General features: G+C 37.9%; 1 protein-coding gene across 3 annotated transcripts in view; it reads left to right on the forward strand.

Annotated features, from left to right (window-relative positions):
- LOC136864143 (uncharacterized) overlaps window positions 1-17156 on the forward strand; it is a 624111-nt gene that overhangs the window by 313947 nt on the left and 293008 nt on the right. For all 3 annotated transcript variants that reach the window (XR_010859277.2, XM_067140781.2, XM_067140790.2), the window contains exon 15: window positions 7817-7962. Coding sequence is in view for 2 of the 3 variants with exons in the window: in XM_067140781.2 (XP_066996882.2) it covers window positions 7817-7962 (146 nt within the window). In the remaining variant the exon portion in view is untranslated. The remainder of the gene's footprint in view (window positions 1-7816; window positions 7963-17156) is intronic.

Here is a 17156-nt window from a genome sequence, read left to right on the forward strand (position 1 = left end):
ACCAGAACAACAATTAGAACAGTTTTAGTTTGCACATCTGCAATGTCAGACAAGGTCAAAACGCCAAGATCGCGTTTCTCTGTAGTCTAAGAGGAGAATCTGAGAACGTGTGTCACGCTTTCGTCTACAAGTTACAACGTGCACTTGAAGTCGATTGAGTGAATAAGTGAGTTAGTTTGTGTTAAAATGGCAAGTGGCAGTGATGTTCAGAGGCGAAAATGTGTGAACAATCCCAACTCTTTCTGTTATATATGGGACCAGTATACAATTATAGGCCAGAAGCAAAATATTATGCCATTTATAAAAAGCCTGTACTTGGCATATTTTTACATGAAATTAGGTGATCAAGACAAGAATTTCGCATCCCATATTGTGTGTAAAATGTGTGCAATAAACCTGCGGCAATGGCATAATGGGTTGTTGCCGTCAATGCCATTCAGAATTCCAATAGCTTGGCGGGAACAAAGAAATCATTTTGATGAATGCTATTTTTGTGTATGTAAAGTGTCTGGGTTCATTACAAAAAACAAAAAGCATATTGTGCATCCCTGCCTTCCATCTGCCATAACCCCCATACCACTTGGACCCCCCGATGTTCCTGTCCCAAAACCACCAACACAGTTACCATTTCATGTTAATTTTAAATTATATTAAACTTATTTTTAATTTTAAGTAGTTATAATGTTCTGTTTACACAGGTGTACAATTATATGGTTTGACATAATAGCAGGCTTCATAGCCTGAGCCCCGCCATGTACAGAAAGACATTAATAAATAAATAAATAAATAGAGTGTGTCTTCGTCATCTTCAAGTGCGGAGGATGGTCATGATACCTTTGTACCGGATGATGAGGATAAAACTCCACGTCTTTATAATCAGTGTGACTTAAATGATTTTGCGCGTGACCTAGGCCTCGCCAAAGAGAAAGAGTGAACTTTTAGGATCGAGGTTAAAAGAGAGAAATTTTTTATTTCCTGGGACAAATTCATATTGTTACAGAAATCATGAGGAAGAATTCCAGCAGTTTTTGTTCATGAAGACAAAACTTGTGTTTTGTTGTGATATCCCTGGCTTGATTCATTGTCTTGGAACTATTTATCAAGCAAAGGACTAGCATCTATTTATTGATACCAGTAAAAGAAGTCTCAAAGGTTTCCTTCTGCTCAATGGAAATAAACTTGCTTCAGTGCCAGTCGCCCATTCAACATCTCTTCATAAAAACCATCACAATTTATCTATGGTGTTGCAGAAACTGAATTAAAATGAACACATATGGTTACTGTGCTGTGATTTAAAAGTGTGCAGTATCATACTAGGGAAGCAAGGATATACAAAGTTCCCCTGTTTTCTGTACGAGTGGGACTCTTGGGGCAAGAATCATCACTGGTTAGTGTCAGAGTGACCCAACAGGAAACTGTTTGTGTCTGGAGGAAAAAAACATTGTAAATCGTCCATTAATTGACCCTCAAATTGTGTTATTGCCCTCTTTACATATTAAATTTTGATTTATGAAGCTGTACATGAAGAGTTTGGATAGAGGCAGTCTCTGCTTTCGGTAACTCTGTTAGAAATTTCCAGGACTGTCAGATGCCAAAATTAAGGAAGGTGTTTTGATGGTCCCCAAATTCAGAAGCTTATGAAGGATACGACATTCCATACGACGATGAACGAAGCTTCAGGCATGGGAATTATTCAAGGATCTTTGTAGCAAATTCCTGGGTAATGTTAAAGATGTCAACTACAAACAGATTGTGGAAACCATGCTGTACAACTTCCAGAAATTGGGTTGCCGCATGAGCTTAAAATTACAGTTCCTGCACAGTCATCTGGATTATTTTCCTGCAAATTTAGGAGCATTCGGCAATGAACATGGCAAGCAGTTCCATCAGAATCTAAAAGAAATGGAACGAAAGTATCAGGGGCGATGGAACGTCTCCATGATGTCAGATTACTGTTGGTGTTTAGTGCGATATAACACTACTGAGGAACACAAATGCAAATCAACACAGCGTTCATTCACATCAAAGTGTAGCAAACAATAGTGCTCTTGTAGTGAGATTCATACATTCCAGCAATGACCATGTTACTTTTTTGTATATTTGTTGCAATTTAATCATGTCCCATTAAAGTACTTATATTCTCTATTATGGTGTTTTCTATCAAACTGACAATTATATGTCAAATTTGGATTTCAAATAGCAACAAAAACTGTACGTGATAGGCAAAAACGGTTTACATATTTGAAATCAGCTCACCTAAATTAGGGTAAATCACCTCTTTAACCCTTCGTTGGAGATATATATATATATATATATATATATATAATTTTTTTTTTTTTTTTTTTTTTTTTTTTTTGCAGGCAGTTATTAGATTTTACAGTAAACCTGAGAAGTGTATGGTGACCATATTGTCTCAAATCAGTCTGTTATGGCTTCTTACTGCAAATTAATCCTCCCTTTTTCCATTTGTTTTATTAGTAGTACTATGCAAAGAGGGCTTTTTATTAATCACCTTTCTTTTGCTGATATTCTTAGAGAAGTCATGGGTGTGATACGTCAGTGTCATTTATTCTTAAACTGAAGACTCGGTTAGTGAACAAATGAATAAATGTTTGATTAATTAATTAACTGATTAATGCCAGAGGTTCTCTATGGATGAAGTTATAATCATTGTTGTCTATAAACATTCTGTTCTTCTTCTCCTTCTTGGCCTATTCACAATTACATGGGGGTCAGCACTATACATGGATTAAGCCCAGTTTATTGGCCAGATGCCTTTCCTGACTCCAAGCCTGTATGGCAGATGTATTCACATTGTAGTTGTTAATGTGATGCGTTGTGTGTAAATAAAGTTGTGTAGTAGGACGAACACAAACATGCAGTTCTGAAGCTAGAGGAGTTAACAAAAGAAACCATGGCACTACAGCCTTTGAAGGGCCTTGGCCTACCAAGCGACCGCTGCTCAGTGCGAAGGCCTGCAGATTGCGAGGTGTCATGTGGTGAGCACGATGAGTCCTCTCGGCTGTTATTCTTGGCTTTCTAGCCAGGGCCACTATTTCACCGTCAGATAGCTCCTCATTTTTAATCACATAGGCTGAGTGGACCTCGAACCAGCCCTTAGGTCCAGGTAAAAATCCCTGACCTGGCCAGGAATCAAACCCGCGGTCTCCGGGTAAGAGGCGAGCACGCTACCCCTACACCACGGGGCTGGCAGTTAACCAGGAGTTAACCACGCATGCCTAAAATCTCTGACCAGGTCAGAAATTGAACCTGGGGACCTCTAAACTGAAAATTGCTGTTGATTAGCCAAAAATAAAAAATAAAAATTCTGAATACAATCACCCTAGTTGTTTTGTTTGAGTCATCAGTCCATAGACTGGTTTGATGCAGTCTCCATGCCACCCTATCCTGTGCTAACCTTTTCATTTCTACATAACTGCTGCACCCTACATCTGCTCTAATCTGCTTGTCATATAGATACCTTGGTCTACCCCTACTATTCTTATCCCTACACTTGCCTCAAAAACCAACTGCACAAGTTCTGGGTGTCTAAAGATGTATCCTATCGTTCTCTCTCTTCTTCTTGTCAAATTTAGCCACAACGATCTCCTCTCACCAATTTAATTCAGTATCTCTTCATTCGTGATTCGATCTATCCATCTCACTTTCAACATTCTTCTGTAACACCACATTTCAAAAGCTTCTATTATCTTTCTTTCTTAGCATGTTATCAACCATGTTTCACTTCCATACAATGCCACGCTTCAATTGAAAGTCTTCAAAAATAATTCCTATATCAATGTTCAAAGTGAGCAAATTTCTTTTCTTAAGAAAGGCCTTCCTTGCTTGTGCTAGCCTGCATTTTATGTCCTTACTTCTGCCATTGTTAGTTATTTTACTACCCAGGTAACAGTATTCATCCACTTCCTTTAAGACTTCATTTCCTAATCTAATATTTCCTGCATCACCTGACTTCGTACGATTGCACTCCATTACTTTTGTTTTGGACTTATTTATTTTCGTCTTGTACTCCTCACCCAAGACTCCATCCATACCGTTCAGTAACTTCTCCAGATCTTCTGCAGTCTCAGATAAAATAACATCATAGGCAAATCTCAGGGTTTTGATTTCCACTCCTTGGATTCTGATTCCCTTTCCAAATTCTTCTTTGATTTCCTTTATTGCTTGTTCTGTATAAACATTGAAAAGGAGGGGGACAAACTGCAGCCTTGCCTCACCCCTTTCTGGATTACAGCTTTTTTATAGCCCTCGATTCTTATCACTGCAGGCTGATTTTTATATAGACTGTAGATAATTCTTCTTTCTCGGTACCTGATCCCGATCACCTTCATAATCTCATATTCTTATCACTACAGACTGATTTTTATGTAGATTGCAGATAATTCTTTTTTCTCAGTACCTGATCCCGATCACCTTCAGAATCTCAAGTAGCTTGGTCCGATCAACATTATCAAATGCCTTTTCTAGATCTACGAATGCCATGTATGTGGGCCTGCCCTTCTTAATTCGATCAGCCAGGCTGAGTGGCTCAGACAGTTGAGGCGCTGACCTTCTGACCCTAACTTGGCAGGTTCGATCCTGGCTCAGTCCTGTGATATTTGAAGGTGCTTAAATACGACAGCCTCCTGTTGGTAGATTTACTGGCATGTAAAAGAACTCCTGTGGGAATAAATTTCAGCATCTTGGCGTCTCCAAAAACTGTAAAAGTAGTTAGTAGGACGTAAAGCAAATAATTAATTATTATTACATAATTCGATCCTCTAAGATCAATCATGAAGTCAGGATTGCTTCATGTGTTCCTGCATTTCTTCTGAAGCTAAATTGACCTCCTCCCAACTCAATTTCAACTTGTTTTTCCATTCTTCTGTAAATAATACATGTTAGGATTTTACAGGCATGAGATACTAAACTCATGGTGTGGCAATTTTCACCCTTGTCAGCATCGGCTTTCTTGGGAATAGGTATAACAACATTCTGCCGAAAATTGGATGGCACTTCTCCTGTCTCATACATCTTGCACTAAATGGAATAACCTCGCCATGCTGGTTTCTCCTAAACCAGTCAGTAATTCAGAGGGAATGTCATCAATTCCATGTGCTTTGTTCCTATTTAGGTCTCGCAAAGCTCTGTCGAATTCTGACCGCAAAATTGGGTCACCCATTTCATCTGCATCTACAGCCTTTTCTTGGTTCCGGAACCATATCATCTACGTCCTCACCTGTATATCCAAACCGTAAAATATAATTTGTGTCTAGGTTGTTTTTGATCACATGATACTTCCGCTTTAGGAAAAGGTCTGAATTCAAAATTATTCTGTATATTTTGTCTTTCATCTTCCCTACAGATTTAATATCAACGTTATAATATAAACTACTACTTACTGCTCTGTATCAAACAAAGAACTGATCAAGCAATGTGTTGCATTATTATTACTAGCTGATGTACCCTTGCTTCACTACGGAATTCTACATTGTATACAGAATTACAGGTTAGGTAGTGACACTTGAGCAAGATTGTATTAAATTGCATAGCTCTTATGTTACCCTAGAAACGCATTGGGTTGAATTTTAAGTGATTTAGTGAATTGTGGTGCTATAATTCTCATATGAAGACTGGGTTAGGGAATTTTCACCATAATGGTAGGCCCACTTGCCTACCTTCAGTCACAATCAGGTTGGGGAGTTTTCATTATAATGGCAGACACTCCATCTGCCTTTTTACATCCTCAGAAAGGCTGTCTTGCCATGCGGTTAGAGGCGCGCAGCAGTGAGCTTGCATCCGGGAGATAGTGGGTTCGAATCCCACTGTCGGCAGCCCTGAAAGTGGTTTTCTATGGTTTCCCATTTTCACATCAGGTGAATGCTGGGGCTGTACCTTAATTAAGGCCATGGCTGCTTCCTTACCACTCCTAGCCCTTACGTATCACATCGTCACCATAAAACCTACCTGTGTCGGTGCGACGTAAAGCAACTAGCCAAAAAAAAAAAAAAAAAGACTGTCTTAGTGGTTTTCCAGACTGAAATTAACATAGGTCATTACAATGTCGTCAGTAGAAATGGTGCAATTAAAAGCAATGCTTTCATATGAAATACTCGTTCAAATGAAGAAAACGCACATTTTCTCACTTTAACAAACAGTACTACACTGCTGATCTAATAGTCCAAAGTTCCAGAGCTGGAATGATCAAGCCGCAGACAGCCGTGATCTGTGAACACTTTTCGTCTTTTTTCGGCGGTGTGGTGGTGGTGGTGGGGGGTCGAATAGTGGAGAGTCTCAGAACAAAAACTATGCCCTTTTACTAATGTGTTTTCTAGGGGGACCCGATGAGTCGGAAAATCTTAATTCACTTCACTGGTGGCGGAAAAATCTATGTGATTTGGAGGCGAATTTTTTCTCCAAGCCAGACGAGAAACCTGCTTTTCAGTGGTAATTAGAATGAAATGAATGTAGAATTTAATAAAAATGAAGAGGAAGAAGCTTTTCTTAACAAACGGTTCTACTCAGGGTTGAATTTTTAGTTATTTAGTGAAGTGTGGTGCTATAATTTGCAATAAGTCTAAGTTGGAATTCTAGACCAGGTCATACTACTACTACTACTACTACCACTACTACTACTACTAAGTGAGCCTCTGCCTTCAGTGTGCACACTACTCATTCAAAACAGAACATCAGAGTAGGGGTCGAATAGCTGGAATACTATGATGAACCAGTATGTTACATACCAGCAGTATCAGAAAATGTATGAACCGGGGGGAATGGTATGCTATAGAAGAAAGTTTTGTGACACTCCAGTCATGCCGTTATACTCAGTACATAGCAGTAATCCCATCCATCGGAGTTGAGTGACACCATAAGAGACAAAGAACATCACAACCAACAATGGTCAATGTAATGTTATTGTTGATTAATGTTATGCACTTTCGATATTGTAGGCCTTTGTATTTAGTTTTCTTCCGACTCGGAAAACCACTCTTATCATAGCTGGTATAGTAAAACTGAATAAAACACAAATGATCGGAAATAGTATTCCCTATAACTTTTGTTACCGGTATGTAGTACTTCACGATAGGACCAATAACATTGGTATTAAAATAAATTTTATGCACCTTCCCCTAAACTACAATTTCATCCAGGGTGAATACAATTGTTTATAGCTTAGACTGTAGTTTCTTATTCCACGACTCAATATGCTGATTTTCATTCAATTCTGTTAACCCATTTCCTCGTGGCTCGGTGTTGATATGGACTTAGCAACAAAAATACAAATTCATGAATATCTGTGTTATCATAGTTGGAACGGTAAAAATTAAGACATAAATGATCGGAAATTCTATATAACTTTGGTTATATAGTATTTATCAGTAGGACCACTAATAATGTAAATATTAGAGAGTTAAATTTTAGGCCTTCCCTAAACTACTATTGCACTCAGCGTGAATAAAATTATTTATAGTCTAGATTGTAGTGGTTCATCCCCCGACTTTACATACGGATTTTCATTAAATTCTCTTCAGCCGTTTCTTGTGATGCGTTAACATACATACAGACAGACAGACAGACAGACAGACAGACAGACAGACAGACAGACAGACAGAAATTACGGAAAAGTAAAAAAGTGTATTTCCTTCTTACTGTGGACATGACCAATACAGAAATACCATTCTTTTCAAATTCTGAGCAATGTACAGAGAAAACTCATATATATGTGTGTTGTTGTTGTTGTTGTTGTTGTTGTTGATTATGATAAAGGACTACAAATGTACATGTGACATAGAAAGGATGTGTCATGTTTCAGATCCACAAGCTGCATCCACTCCATGCCACTCTGCAAAAACTGACAATACTCCTGTGTTCATGGTGCCTGAGGGGTATGAATCATGCAAACCCATCCATAACTTGGATGCAGTTCATCATGGCTCTGCAGCTGTAATTGCTTGTAAGGTAAACTGGATTAGTATTAATGTGAGATATTGGCTTTTTTTAATTCTCACTAAGTTTTTATTTACTTTCTACTTTGTCTCTTTATACAGCTTGATTTGGCATTTTTTGTTCCTTTCCAGTACTTACCAGTTTGATGTCTCCAGATTTTTTCAATGTTCTATGGTGTAATTATGTTCTGTATACACAAATTTTCAGTCCAATTTATTAATTTATTGATTTATTTATTTATTTAGTTTTTTTTTTTTTTTTGAAGGAAAGCAAGTGATTTGATATAATTAGCCTATGGTAGATTCAGGAGTTACATCGCATATTCCTATCTACGAAATGTCACTGTAATATTTGTCACAAATGGAACATAATAATTGCTTTTACTTAAATGAAGTGAAAAATCTGCGGTAAATTAAGAAATACCGTCGTTATTAGAGAAATATGAATACATACTTAAGGCCTGTATACAGGACGCCTTTATGTCGTATTTCGCTGCTGGTGCCATCTTTTGTTAATTTCTTGAGGTCCAGGGCTAGCACCGAGAAATGGAAGTGCTATGTCTGTGGACTCATTATCTTTGTCCATATGACTAAAGCGGCCAGTTGAAACAGCAAAATGGAGGTCAATAGCATTCACGATAAGAAAAATAGCATGATCCCTGGACCAATATATATTTTTTTTTTTTGAACGAAAATAGCATGATCCCTGGACCAATAAATCACTAGTCCACAGAATTCTTCTTATGTACATTGGCCATAGCTTTTTGTCGCCTATTAAACTTTTCATATCGCGATACAATTCAGGAAATGATGTCATTGACATCTGAAGCAATAAAACGAAAGGGAAGAACTTCAGTGAACAGACATCACACACGAAATTGTTGAAAGTGTAAGACAAACAAAAGACATACGTGTGTTACTGCTAGCGTAGCACCAAAAGTACTTGTAAAGTAGTAAATTAGGTATACGTAATATTCACCAAAAATAAAATATTTCTTAATTTACCGCAGATTTTAGACTTCAACTGTGTAAAAGCAATTATCATCTTCCATTTGTGACAAATGTTACAGTGACATTTCGTAGATAGGAATGCGCGATGTAACCTTTAAAAAAGAATAAGGAAGAGGAATTGGTTTAAATAAAACAATATTTTCATAATTGTATGTTGAACTTCATGCAAATCTACATGTCTAAAAAAACTCTGGTAGGGAATGTGGCTGTTGTATGAATATCTCATCCTAAGAATTCAGGGCATTTCACATTACAATACAGGGAAGATAGAGGGATTTTTCCTATCATATTATATATATAAAATGTCAAGCTGATTAGAGCAGTTTACTAGGCCTCCCAGAGATTTCCGTGGATTTAGGAATACTATTTAAAATATAATACATCACAAATGGCTATTTTGAAAGAGATGGATGGGGTACCAAGTATGATATAATAGCAGCATGTGTCATGAAGGAGGAAGCTTGCATGTAAGGCAGGGCAAGGAGACCAGGCAGAGAACTTGGCTGAATGAAGAGTTTGATGAAAAGATCCAATTGTTAAACATCCTTCCTAAAGATATGTTGGATATTCAGCCAAAAGGCTTCTTTGATCCTCAACAGGTTTGCCAACAGCTGTTATTGATGGCCCAGGCATCAGTGAGGAGGCATACTAGAGAAATGAGAAGTGACGTTCTAACCCATTTCTTTCCACACCAAGCCAAAAGTCTGCCAAGCGTACTAAAGTGCATGCACTAACTAACCCTGTGAGCGACATTTTCAAATCGTTTCATAACAGAGACTGGCTGCATAAGGAATGGCATTACTAGTATCACTCATACCTCAACCACTTTCATATCGACCGGGCGAGTTGGTCGTGCGGTTAGGGGCGCGCAGCTGTGAGCTCGCATCCGGGAGATAGTGGGTTCGAATACCATCGTCGGCAGCCCTGAAGATTGTTTTCCGTGGTTTCCCATTTTCACACCAGGCGAATGCTGGGGCTGTACCTTAATTAAGGCCACAGCCGATTCCTTTCCATTCCTAGGCTTTTCCTGTCCCACCGTCGCCATAGACCTATCTGTGTCAATGCGACATACAGGAAAAAAGAAAAAAAAAAAGAAGCTTTCATATTGTCAAAGACAGGGATGGGACTGAGACAGGTCAGTGAAAGTAACAAATTTGATATACCCTATGCCAGAAGAGACAGTGCACTATAAACACTAGATCTCTCCAGCAAAGGCATTACCTAAAGATAAGCAAAATATAAAAATACAGACTCGTAGTAAAATTATATATACAAGTATTATGGAGAACTAACGTAAAAGAGAACGTTTCAGAAGAAAATCTTAATATACAATTTTTACTAACAGTGCAGCACAAAACTAGCATGAACGAGAAAAAAGAAAAGTTATTAATATCCGAAAGAATTATGAATAAATAGTGAAATTACACACTTAAAGCAGCTTAAAAGGAGTAACTTTAGACTCTTCAAGGAAAGATGAAGCGTATCGTGAACTTCAACATGAGACGTACATTTGAAAAGGGCTGATAAAGGCAAGGAGAAACACAAAAATTGAGATAGATTGTGTCCCATAAAAGTCACTAGAAATGGAATGTAGTCACTCATGTTTCAAATAGAGCATATTTAAGTGTAGCCATGCAAAGGTAGTTTATATTGAAGAAAAATGCTGTTCAGAAAAAGGAACATTTTGAAACTTAATTTGAATATTCATAGTAATTATGAGTTCCAAAATAGTGTGTTTGGTGAAGATTATATGAACCAGTTGCACACTTTCCCCACTGCTTTTGAGGAGTGATTATCCGTAACCTCACAGCGTGAAATGCCCACAGTAGAGTGACGATTACTGTCGGATAAAGTTTGGTTGTTAAAATTGACACACTACCACCACCATTCTACTAGAGGGGGAGCTCTGAGGTGGACATTCCATTAAACTCCATTGTCAAGAAGAGTGAAGAGTACAACTGAGACCAAATAACTGCTATATAGCATGGTGATACAGCCACCTTTCGTTGCAACTGTTTTCACTTCCGTGTGACATGGTTGTGGCATTTGAACATTTGTCTTGTGCTAATTTTGCATTTATTGTGATTCAGCCCTACATTCAGAGCATTGTCTGGGTTTGGTTTTACTGTACTGCGTGCCAATTATGCCTTCCACTGGAGTGTAAAAGGGATTATCCAGTTGAGTCATGGGCTTTCTGTCAGTGGCTTTACCTGGGGAGCAGCATTTGGAGTTTGCCTGCACCAGACTTCTGGATCTTATTCTTATGTGTTGCTTCGCTGGTCTCTGTAGTGAGAATGGTAGAGAAGGTGAGTGATTTTAGTGTTTCGATATGGGCATTATGCCTAGATGTAGGTATACCATTTTTGTTTCATGGGCAGCCACCATAAACTACAGCCAGTAAACATGGTGAACTACTATGTCTATCTATGTCTTGTCTATGGCCCCAACAATGTGAAAGTACCAACAACTTTACAACCCACCGTCGACCTTCGGTTGTTGGACTTACCCTCCTATACAGTACATTCTCTCCATTACACCACTTCAACTACATTTCCTTTGGTATATTACAACCATACCACTGACTGCGTACCCTATTCTTAAGATCCCAGTCCCCTGCTGCAGCAGGATGCTCCCATATTTATTATTCACTTTTTTGTATCTTCCTTTCTGAAATTAAGTTCATAGTGTCCACATTCTGGAAAGTCAGGGAAAAAGACAAAAAATCTGGAAAGTCAGGAAAATCTTCCCCAATGATGGATTTGAGAGAGGATAATTTTAGGCTCTAGTCTGTTGTAACCCAGGCTATTGTAGCATTTCTTTTTCAGTTATTTTTTCACAAGAAGTGCCTAACAATTCTGCAATTTTTGTTGTGCCTGAGAGTCATTTCTTTCAACCATTTTTATGTTATTCTTTTTTATTTCAGTTCTAGGATGCTTTCTTGAAACTCATAACAATGGCTAACAAGCAGTGTACATTTAATAAACTTTGGCTAGACAGTAAAGTGTTTCCCGAACTGAGTGGTTGGTTGGACATATTTGTGAATGATACAACTTCAGCCTATTGTAAAGTGTGTTGTAAATCATTTAAATTTAGTAATATGGGCGAACAAGCAGTCATGTCTCATGCTAAAGGATCTACTCATCTAAAATACATGAAAGCTAAGTCTTCCCAGCCAACACTGTCTGTCTTTGCAAAGAATACCTCTATTCTATCTCCACTTGAAGATACACAGCCAAGAGTTAACACTACATCCACAGCTACAAAGGAATTAGCAATGCCAGGAACAAGTCAAAGGAATTTAAAGACTTTCAGTGTGAATGAACATGATGTTACAGTGGCTGAAGTCATATGGATTCTCCAGGTTGTCACCAGAAAGATATCTCTCAACTCTTGTTATGAAACCTCCGCTGCATTCAAAACAATGTTCCCAGAGAGTAAAATTGCTCAAAACTTTACTATGGACAAGACTAAGGCTTCCTATGTTATAAATAATGAATTAGCTCCATGTTTTAAGGAAAGTTTGCAAAATGACTTAAAACAGTGCTCTGACTATGTTGTTTGTTTTGATGAATTGTTAGAAAAATTTGTCCAAAGAGGGCAAGTGGATTTGTGTGTAAGGTTTTGGGACGTAAATCTCTTAAAAGTTGATTGCAGTAGTGTATTTTTAGGCAGGGCAACTGTGGATCACTTATTAGATGGGTTTATACTTGGACTGTACTTACCTTTAGGCAATATTTTGCAAATCTCCATGGATAGGCCAAATCTTAACCTGTTTTATTTTTAAAAACTTGAAAATAATTCGCAAGTGCTAAACCCCAAGGCCAAATCCCTTCTTGATATAGGCATATGCAGTTTGCACACAGAGAATTGAGCCATGAAAACTGGGATCTCAAAACTGACTGGGACCTTTTTAATTTTTTCACATCTCTGCACAATCTTTTTAAAGATAGCCCTGCTCAATGTGCTGAATATATAGACATAACAACAAGCACTTCATTTCCTTACAGGTTCACTGCAATAACATGGTTGAAAATGGATGCTGTGTTGATCAAGCTCTTGACAAATCTGTGAAAGAGTATACTGAAAAAAAATAACCTTCAATATCGTACCTTAGGGAAGCTATGAAGAATCCACTACAAAGGCAAAATGAAGTGCTTTTTTATGGAACACTTTGAGTCTACTGCATTAACAACAGCGCCATTGAAACCTAAGTGCTTCTGTCGTTACGTGGATGACACATTTTCGGTCTGGTCACATGGAAGGGAAACATCAAATGAATTTTTGGAGCACCTAAATTCCATTAACAGTAAGATCAAGTTCACAATGGAAGTAGAAAATTAAGGTAAATTACCTTTTCTTGATGTGTTAGTATACAAGAAGAATGATGGTACACTAGGCCGTGCAATGTACAAGAAACCTACACATTCTGGAAGATACCTTCATAAGTCTTCACATCACCACCCCTCCCAAAAAGCAGCTCTCCTTCGAACGTTATATACTAGGGTGAATAATGTTACAGATGATGATGACTGCTGGAGTGCATTGAGAGAACTGACAACATCCATGAAGAAAAACGGCTATATATCAGGAGACATAACACGAGCTGTGAAGATCAAGGAGCCTAACTTGGATAGTACCAAACTAGACTACAGCAAAAAGAAAAAAGTATTCCTTCCTTACGTGGCAGGTATAACTGACAGAATAGGGCGCATTCTTAAGAAGTATAATATAATTCCAGTTTTTACCGCAGACCAGAAGCTCAAATCGCGTATCTTTCCGTATCTTTCTCCGTCATCTGTAGTAATGCGTCCATCTCATTGTTGATCTTGATTTCTTTGTCAGAGCTATATTCACTTCCATGCCTGAGATACTACTTATGAAACTGTTTCTATGATTATATAACTGTCTAATGTCCTATCGTGGTCGCCAAATGTTGGGAATGCACTTTGAAAGCAATAAAACACGGGTACAATTCCCCAATAATCGAACACATTTATTTTAACACACACACATGGAAGACATCTTGGGAACAACAACAACAACAACAAAAACACTCAATCAAAAGATATTCTACACACACACAGTTGGAAATAATCAATTCAAAAGTCGAACAGACTTATTAATTAAACTTCTACACCTAATCATATTCCTTAATATTATTCAAGTCTTAGGCTTATTCCTACACTGTGTGCCAGTATGAAAACTGTAAGCTTCAAATTCTGATTGTAATTAAAACTTAGTTTCGGTAAACCGAGATAATAAATTCTGTGGTGAATATAGAAGTGAGTGTTATCTCAGGTAACATGATCAGAGTTACGGAAATCTAAGATAACAGCAAAAATAACTGACGTTGATGAATACGGGCCTAAGGTGATATTATTTGCCTGCTTGAAAAAGAAAATCTGTAAAACAAGTGAAACGAACAATAAGTCGTGTAATCTAACTTAGCAAGGAATCAAATATCTCTTTTTATTCAATAAACTCAGAAACAAATGAAAATGTCCAACAATGATGTGAATTATTAAAATGTAGTAACACAAACGACAAGTCAGCTACCTTAAACTAATGTTATCTTATTAAAGTAGCAACCAAACGAAAAGTTTCATATCATTTTTACACATTCCCATTCTCGAATATGAAAGAAGTCCTTCGCATTTTATAATTAATTTGAAAAATCTGTAGTCCCTGGAACATGAGATAAAGTGGACGCAGGATTAGTATAAGATACAAAACATATCCTCGCTAGATGCAGCACTTCTATTTGTTGTGAATGATTGACAGGTTGGCATGCTATTGATTAATCCATGATGTCTGGTATAATGATGGACATCCAACAGTTCAGTATCCAATTGGTGGATGATGTTGGTTCAAAAAAACTTCAGAGGCCTGTAGGTGCATTCCACTATTTCAAAGTTTCGATGTGATACTTTTAATAAACTTCATGACTTCGTATTTCAAGTCAATAAAATCTTCACCATTAAATTTGTCTATAGCTGGTGCAATTACCCTAAAAAAGGACATACTTCTGCTTTGCTCCTGTTCAAGTGAAGCACAATGAAAGTCAAATTTTTTGTCTAATTCAGCTGCAGCTCTCCTGTTTTTTTGGCAGTTTTTCATAAAATAATTTAAGATGAAAACAACATACCTATATTGTTTCTCTCTTTATTTCCCATTTTTTCAAAATCATATTTCAGGTGTGATCATTCTTCTTCTTCTTCTTCTTCACTAAAGGTTGGCCACAGTTCTGTCCAACCCCTTAAGTTCATCAGCCAAGAATGTTTCCTTCGACTACGACCTCTTTGTCCATCAGTTTTAGCCTGCATGATCAGTTTATGGACGTTGTACTTTTCATTCCTTATAATATGCCCAAGGCAGGCTGTTTTTCTTGTCTTCCTTCCATACTTGCAAATTTAGCCACCTGTCTTTGTACTCTTCAGTTGTCTTGTCTTTCCTCAACAAGCATAAAATAGTTCACAGTAAATATTTAAGTCTGCAGTCATTATAATCAAAAGAATATCACAGATACTCCATGAAACTTGCATTCAGTCTCGCTGCCAGTTGATAACTAATGGCGAGTTCACCGCCTTGTGGACACGTGTTCATGCTATTGCATGTCACACTGATACCATGGTGCACCGTCCAGCTGCTGTCTCCACAGTGGAATCTGGCTCTGCATCCGATAGCCAAAACGCTAGATTTGCCGTGACGACTAGTGGACAAACTCCCATATTTTTGTAACAATGTCTCATTGCCAGTTGGGTAAATCTACCAGACCGGCAGATGGCGAAAATTTGTGTCGTGGACGACAGGCCTCAAGGTGAGAATCCATTTCCTTGTCTTACTCCTATTTTGGTTTCAAAGGGATGTGAGATTTCCCCCATGATTTTTAACTTTGGAGTTCATGTCTATTGGTGTCTGTTTTATGATAGCAAGTGTTTTCATGTCTAACCCTTGTTCTTTCAGTATTTGGAAGAATGATTAGCGATCAACTGAATCATAGGCTTTTTCTAAATCAACAAATGTGCAGACTAAAATTTTACTACAAATTCTCTGATGTTTTAGGTTTAGCTTTAGGCTCAGGATTTGCTCTGAACACAACCAACCTGGTCTGAATCCTGACTGATATTCTCCGATTTGTGGCCCTACTTGTTGTTGTTGTTGTTGTTGTTGTTGTGCTCTTTCAAAAAGACACGGAGATTTCATTTCGTATGTAAGTGATACTAGTGAGATTTGTCTGTAGTTTCTTACATCTGTTCTGTCTCCCTTTTAGTGCAGTGGGTGAATTAAAGCATTTTTTCCAGTCTCCTTGATTTGTTCTGTTTGCCAAATGTCTTGCATGATTTTTCTGATTTCTTTTATGGTGCTTGGGCCTGTTTATTTGAGAACTTCCTCTTTGATTCCATGTTCACCCAATGCTTTATTGTTTTTAAGTCTTTTGATCTGTCTTGTGATTTCTCGTTCTCCTGGTGGTAATGAATTTGTATTAGTATTTTCAGGTTCTTGTGGCAAAAACCTTTGTTGGTTATGGACAGTTTTGACTTTCCATTTTTAGTTTGGTTGTTTAGTGCCAATCGTCCATTTTCATTCTTGGAGCCAAGACTTTGTTATTGATATCCTGTAAGCTTAGTTTTGTATTTCTTCTTCTTATTTTTAAAATTTTTTTAATATGCCAGTTGCTATGGAATGGGAGTGGGCATCTCAGACATATTCTGAGTCATGGCCTTCCTTGTGCTAAGGCAGCTAGGACTGTACAATCCACCGGTGGCCCTTAACCCTTTAGAAGAGAGAGAGTAATGGAGTCCTACTTCCGTTGGACAGGTGAAGGACTCCTTGGAAACAATTTGGTGAATGAAATGGAATTCGAAGGGGGAACTATCAATATTAATGGGGCTTATGGGAGAAAGAAAGTAGAACTGGCTGAGTCAGCAAAGAGGATGCATCTGGATGTATTATGACTTTGTGATATTCAGGTAAGGGGAGGTAACGAGGAAGAGATAAGATTGTAAACTGTACTCGGCAGGAAGGGCAGAGTGTGGGGGTAGGACTGTTCATCAGCAACGCTGTTACATGCAACAAAATTTCTGTTAGGCACATAAATGAGCAAATGATTTGGATAGATTTGGCAGTTTAGAGGTATTAGAACAAGAATCGTCTTAGTGTATTTGTCATGAGACGGTGCAGATGAGGATGTTGACA

This window comes from Anabrus simplex, chromosome 1, assembly GCF_040414725.1.
Source record: "Anabrus simplex isolate iqAnaSimp1 chromosome 1, ASM4041472v1, whole genome shotgun sequence".
Lineage (NCBI taxonomy): Eukaryota > Metazoa > Arthropoda > Insecta > Orthoptera > Tettigoniidae > Anabrus > Anabrus simplex.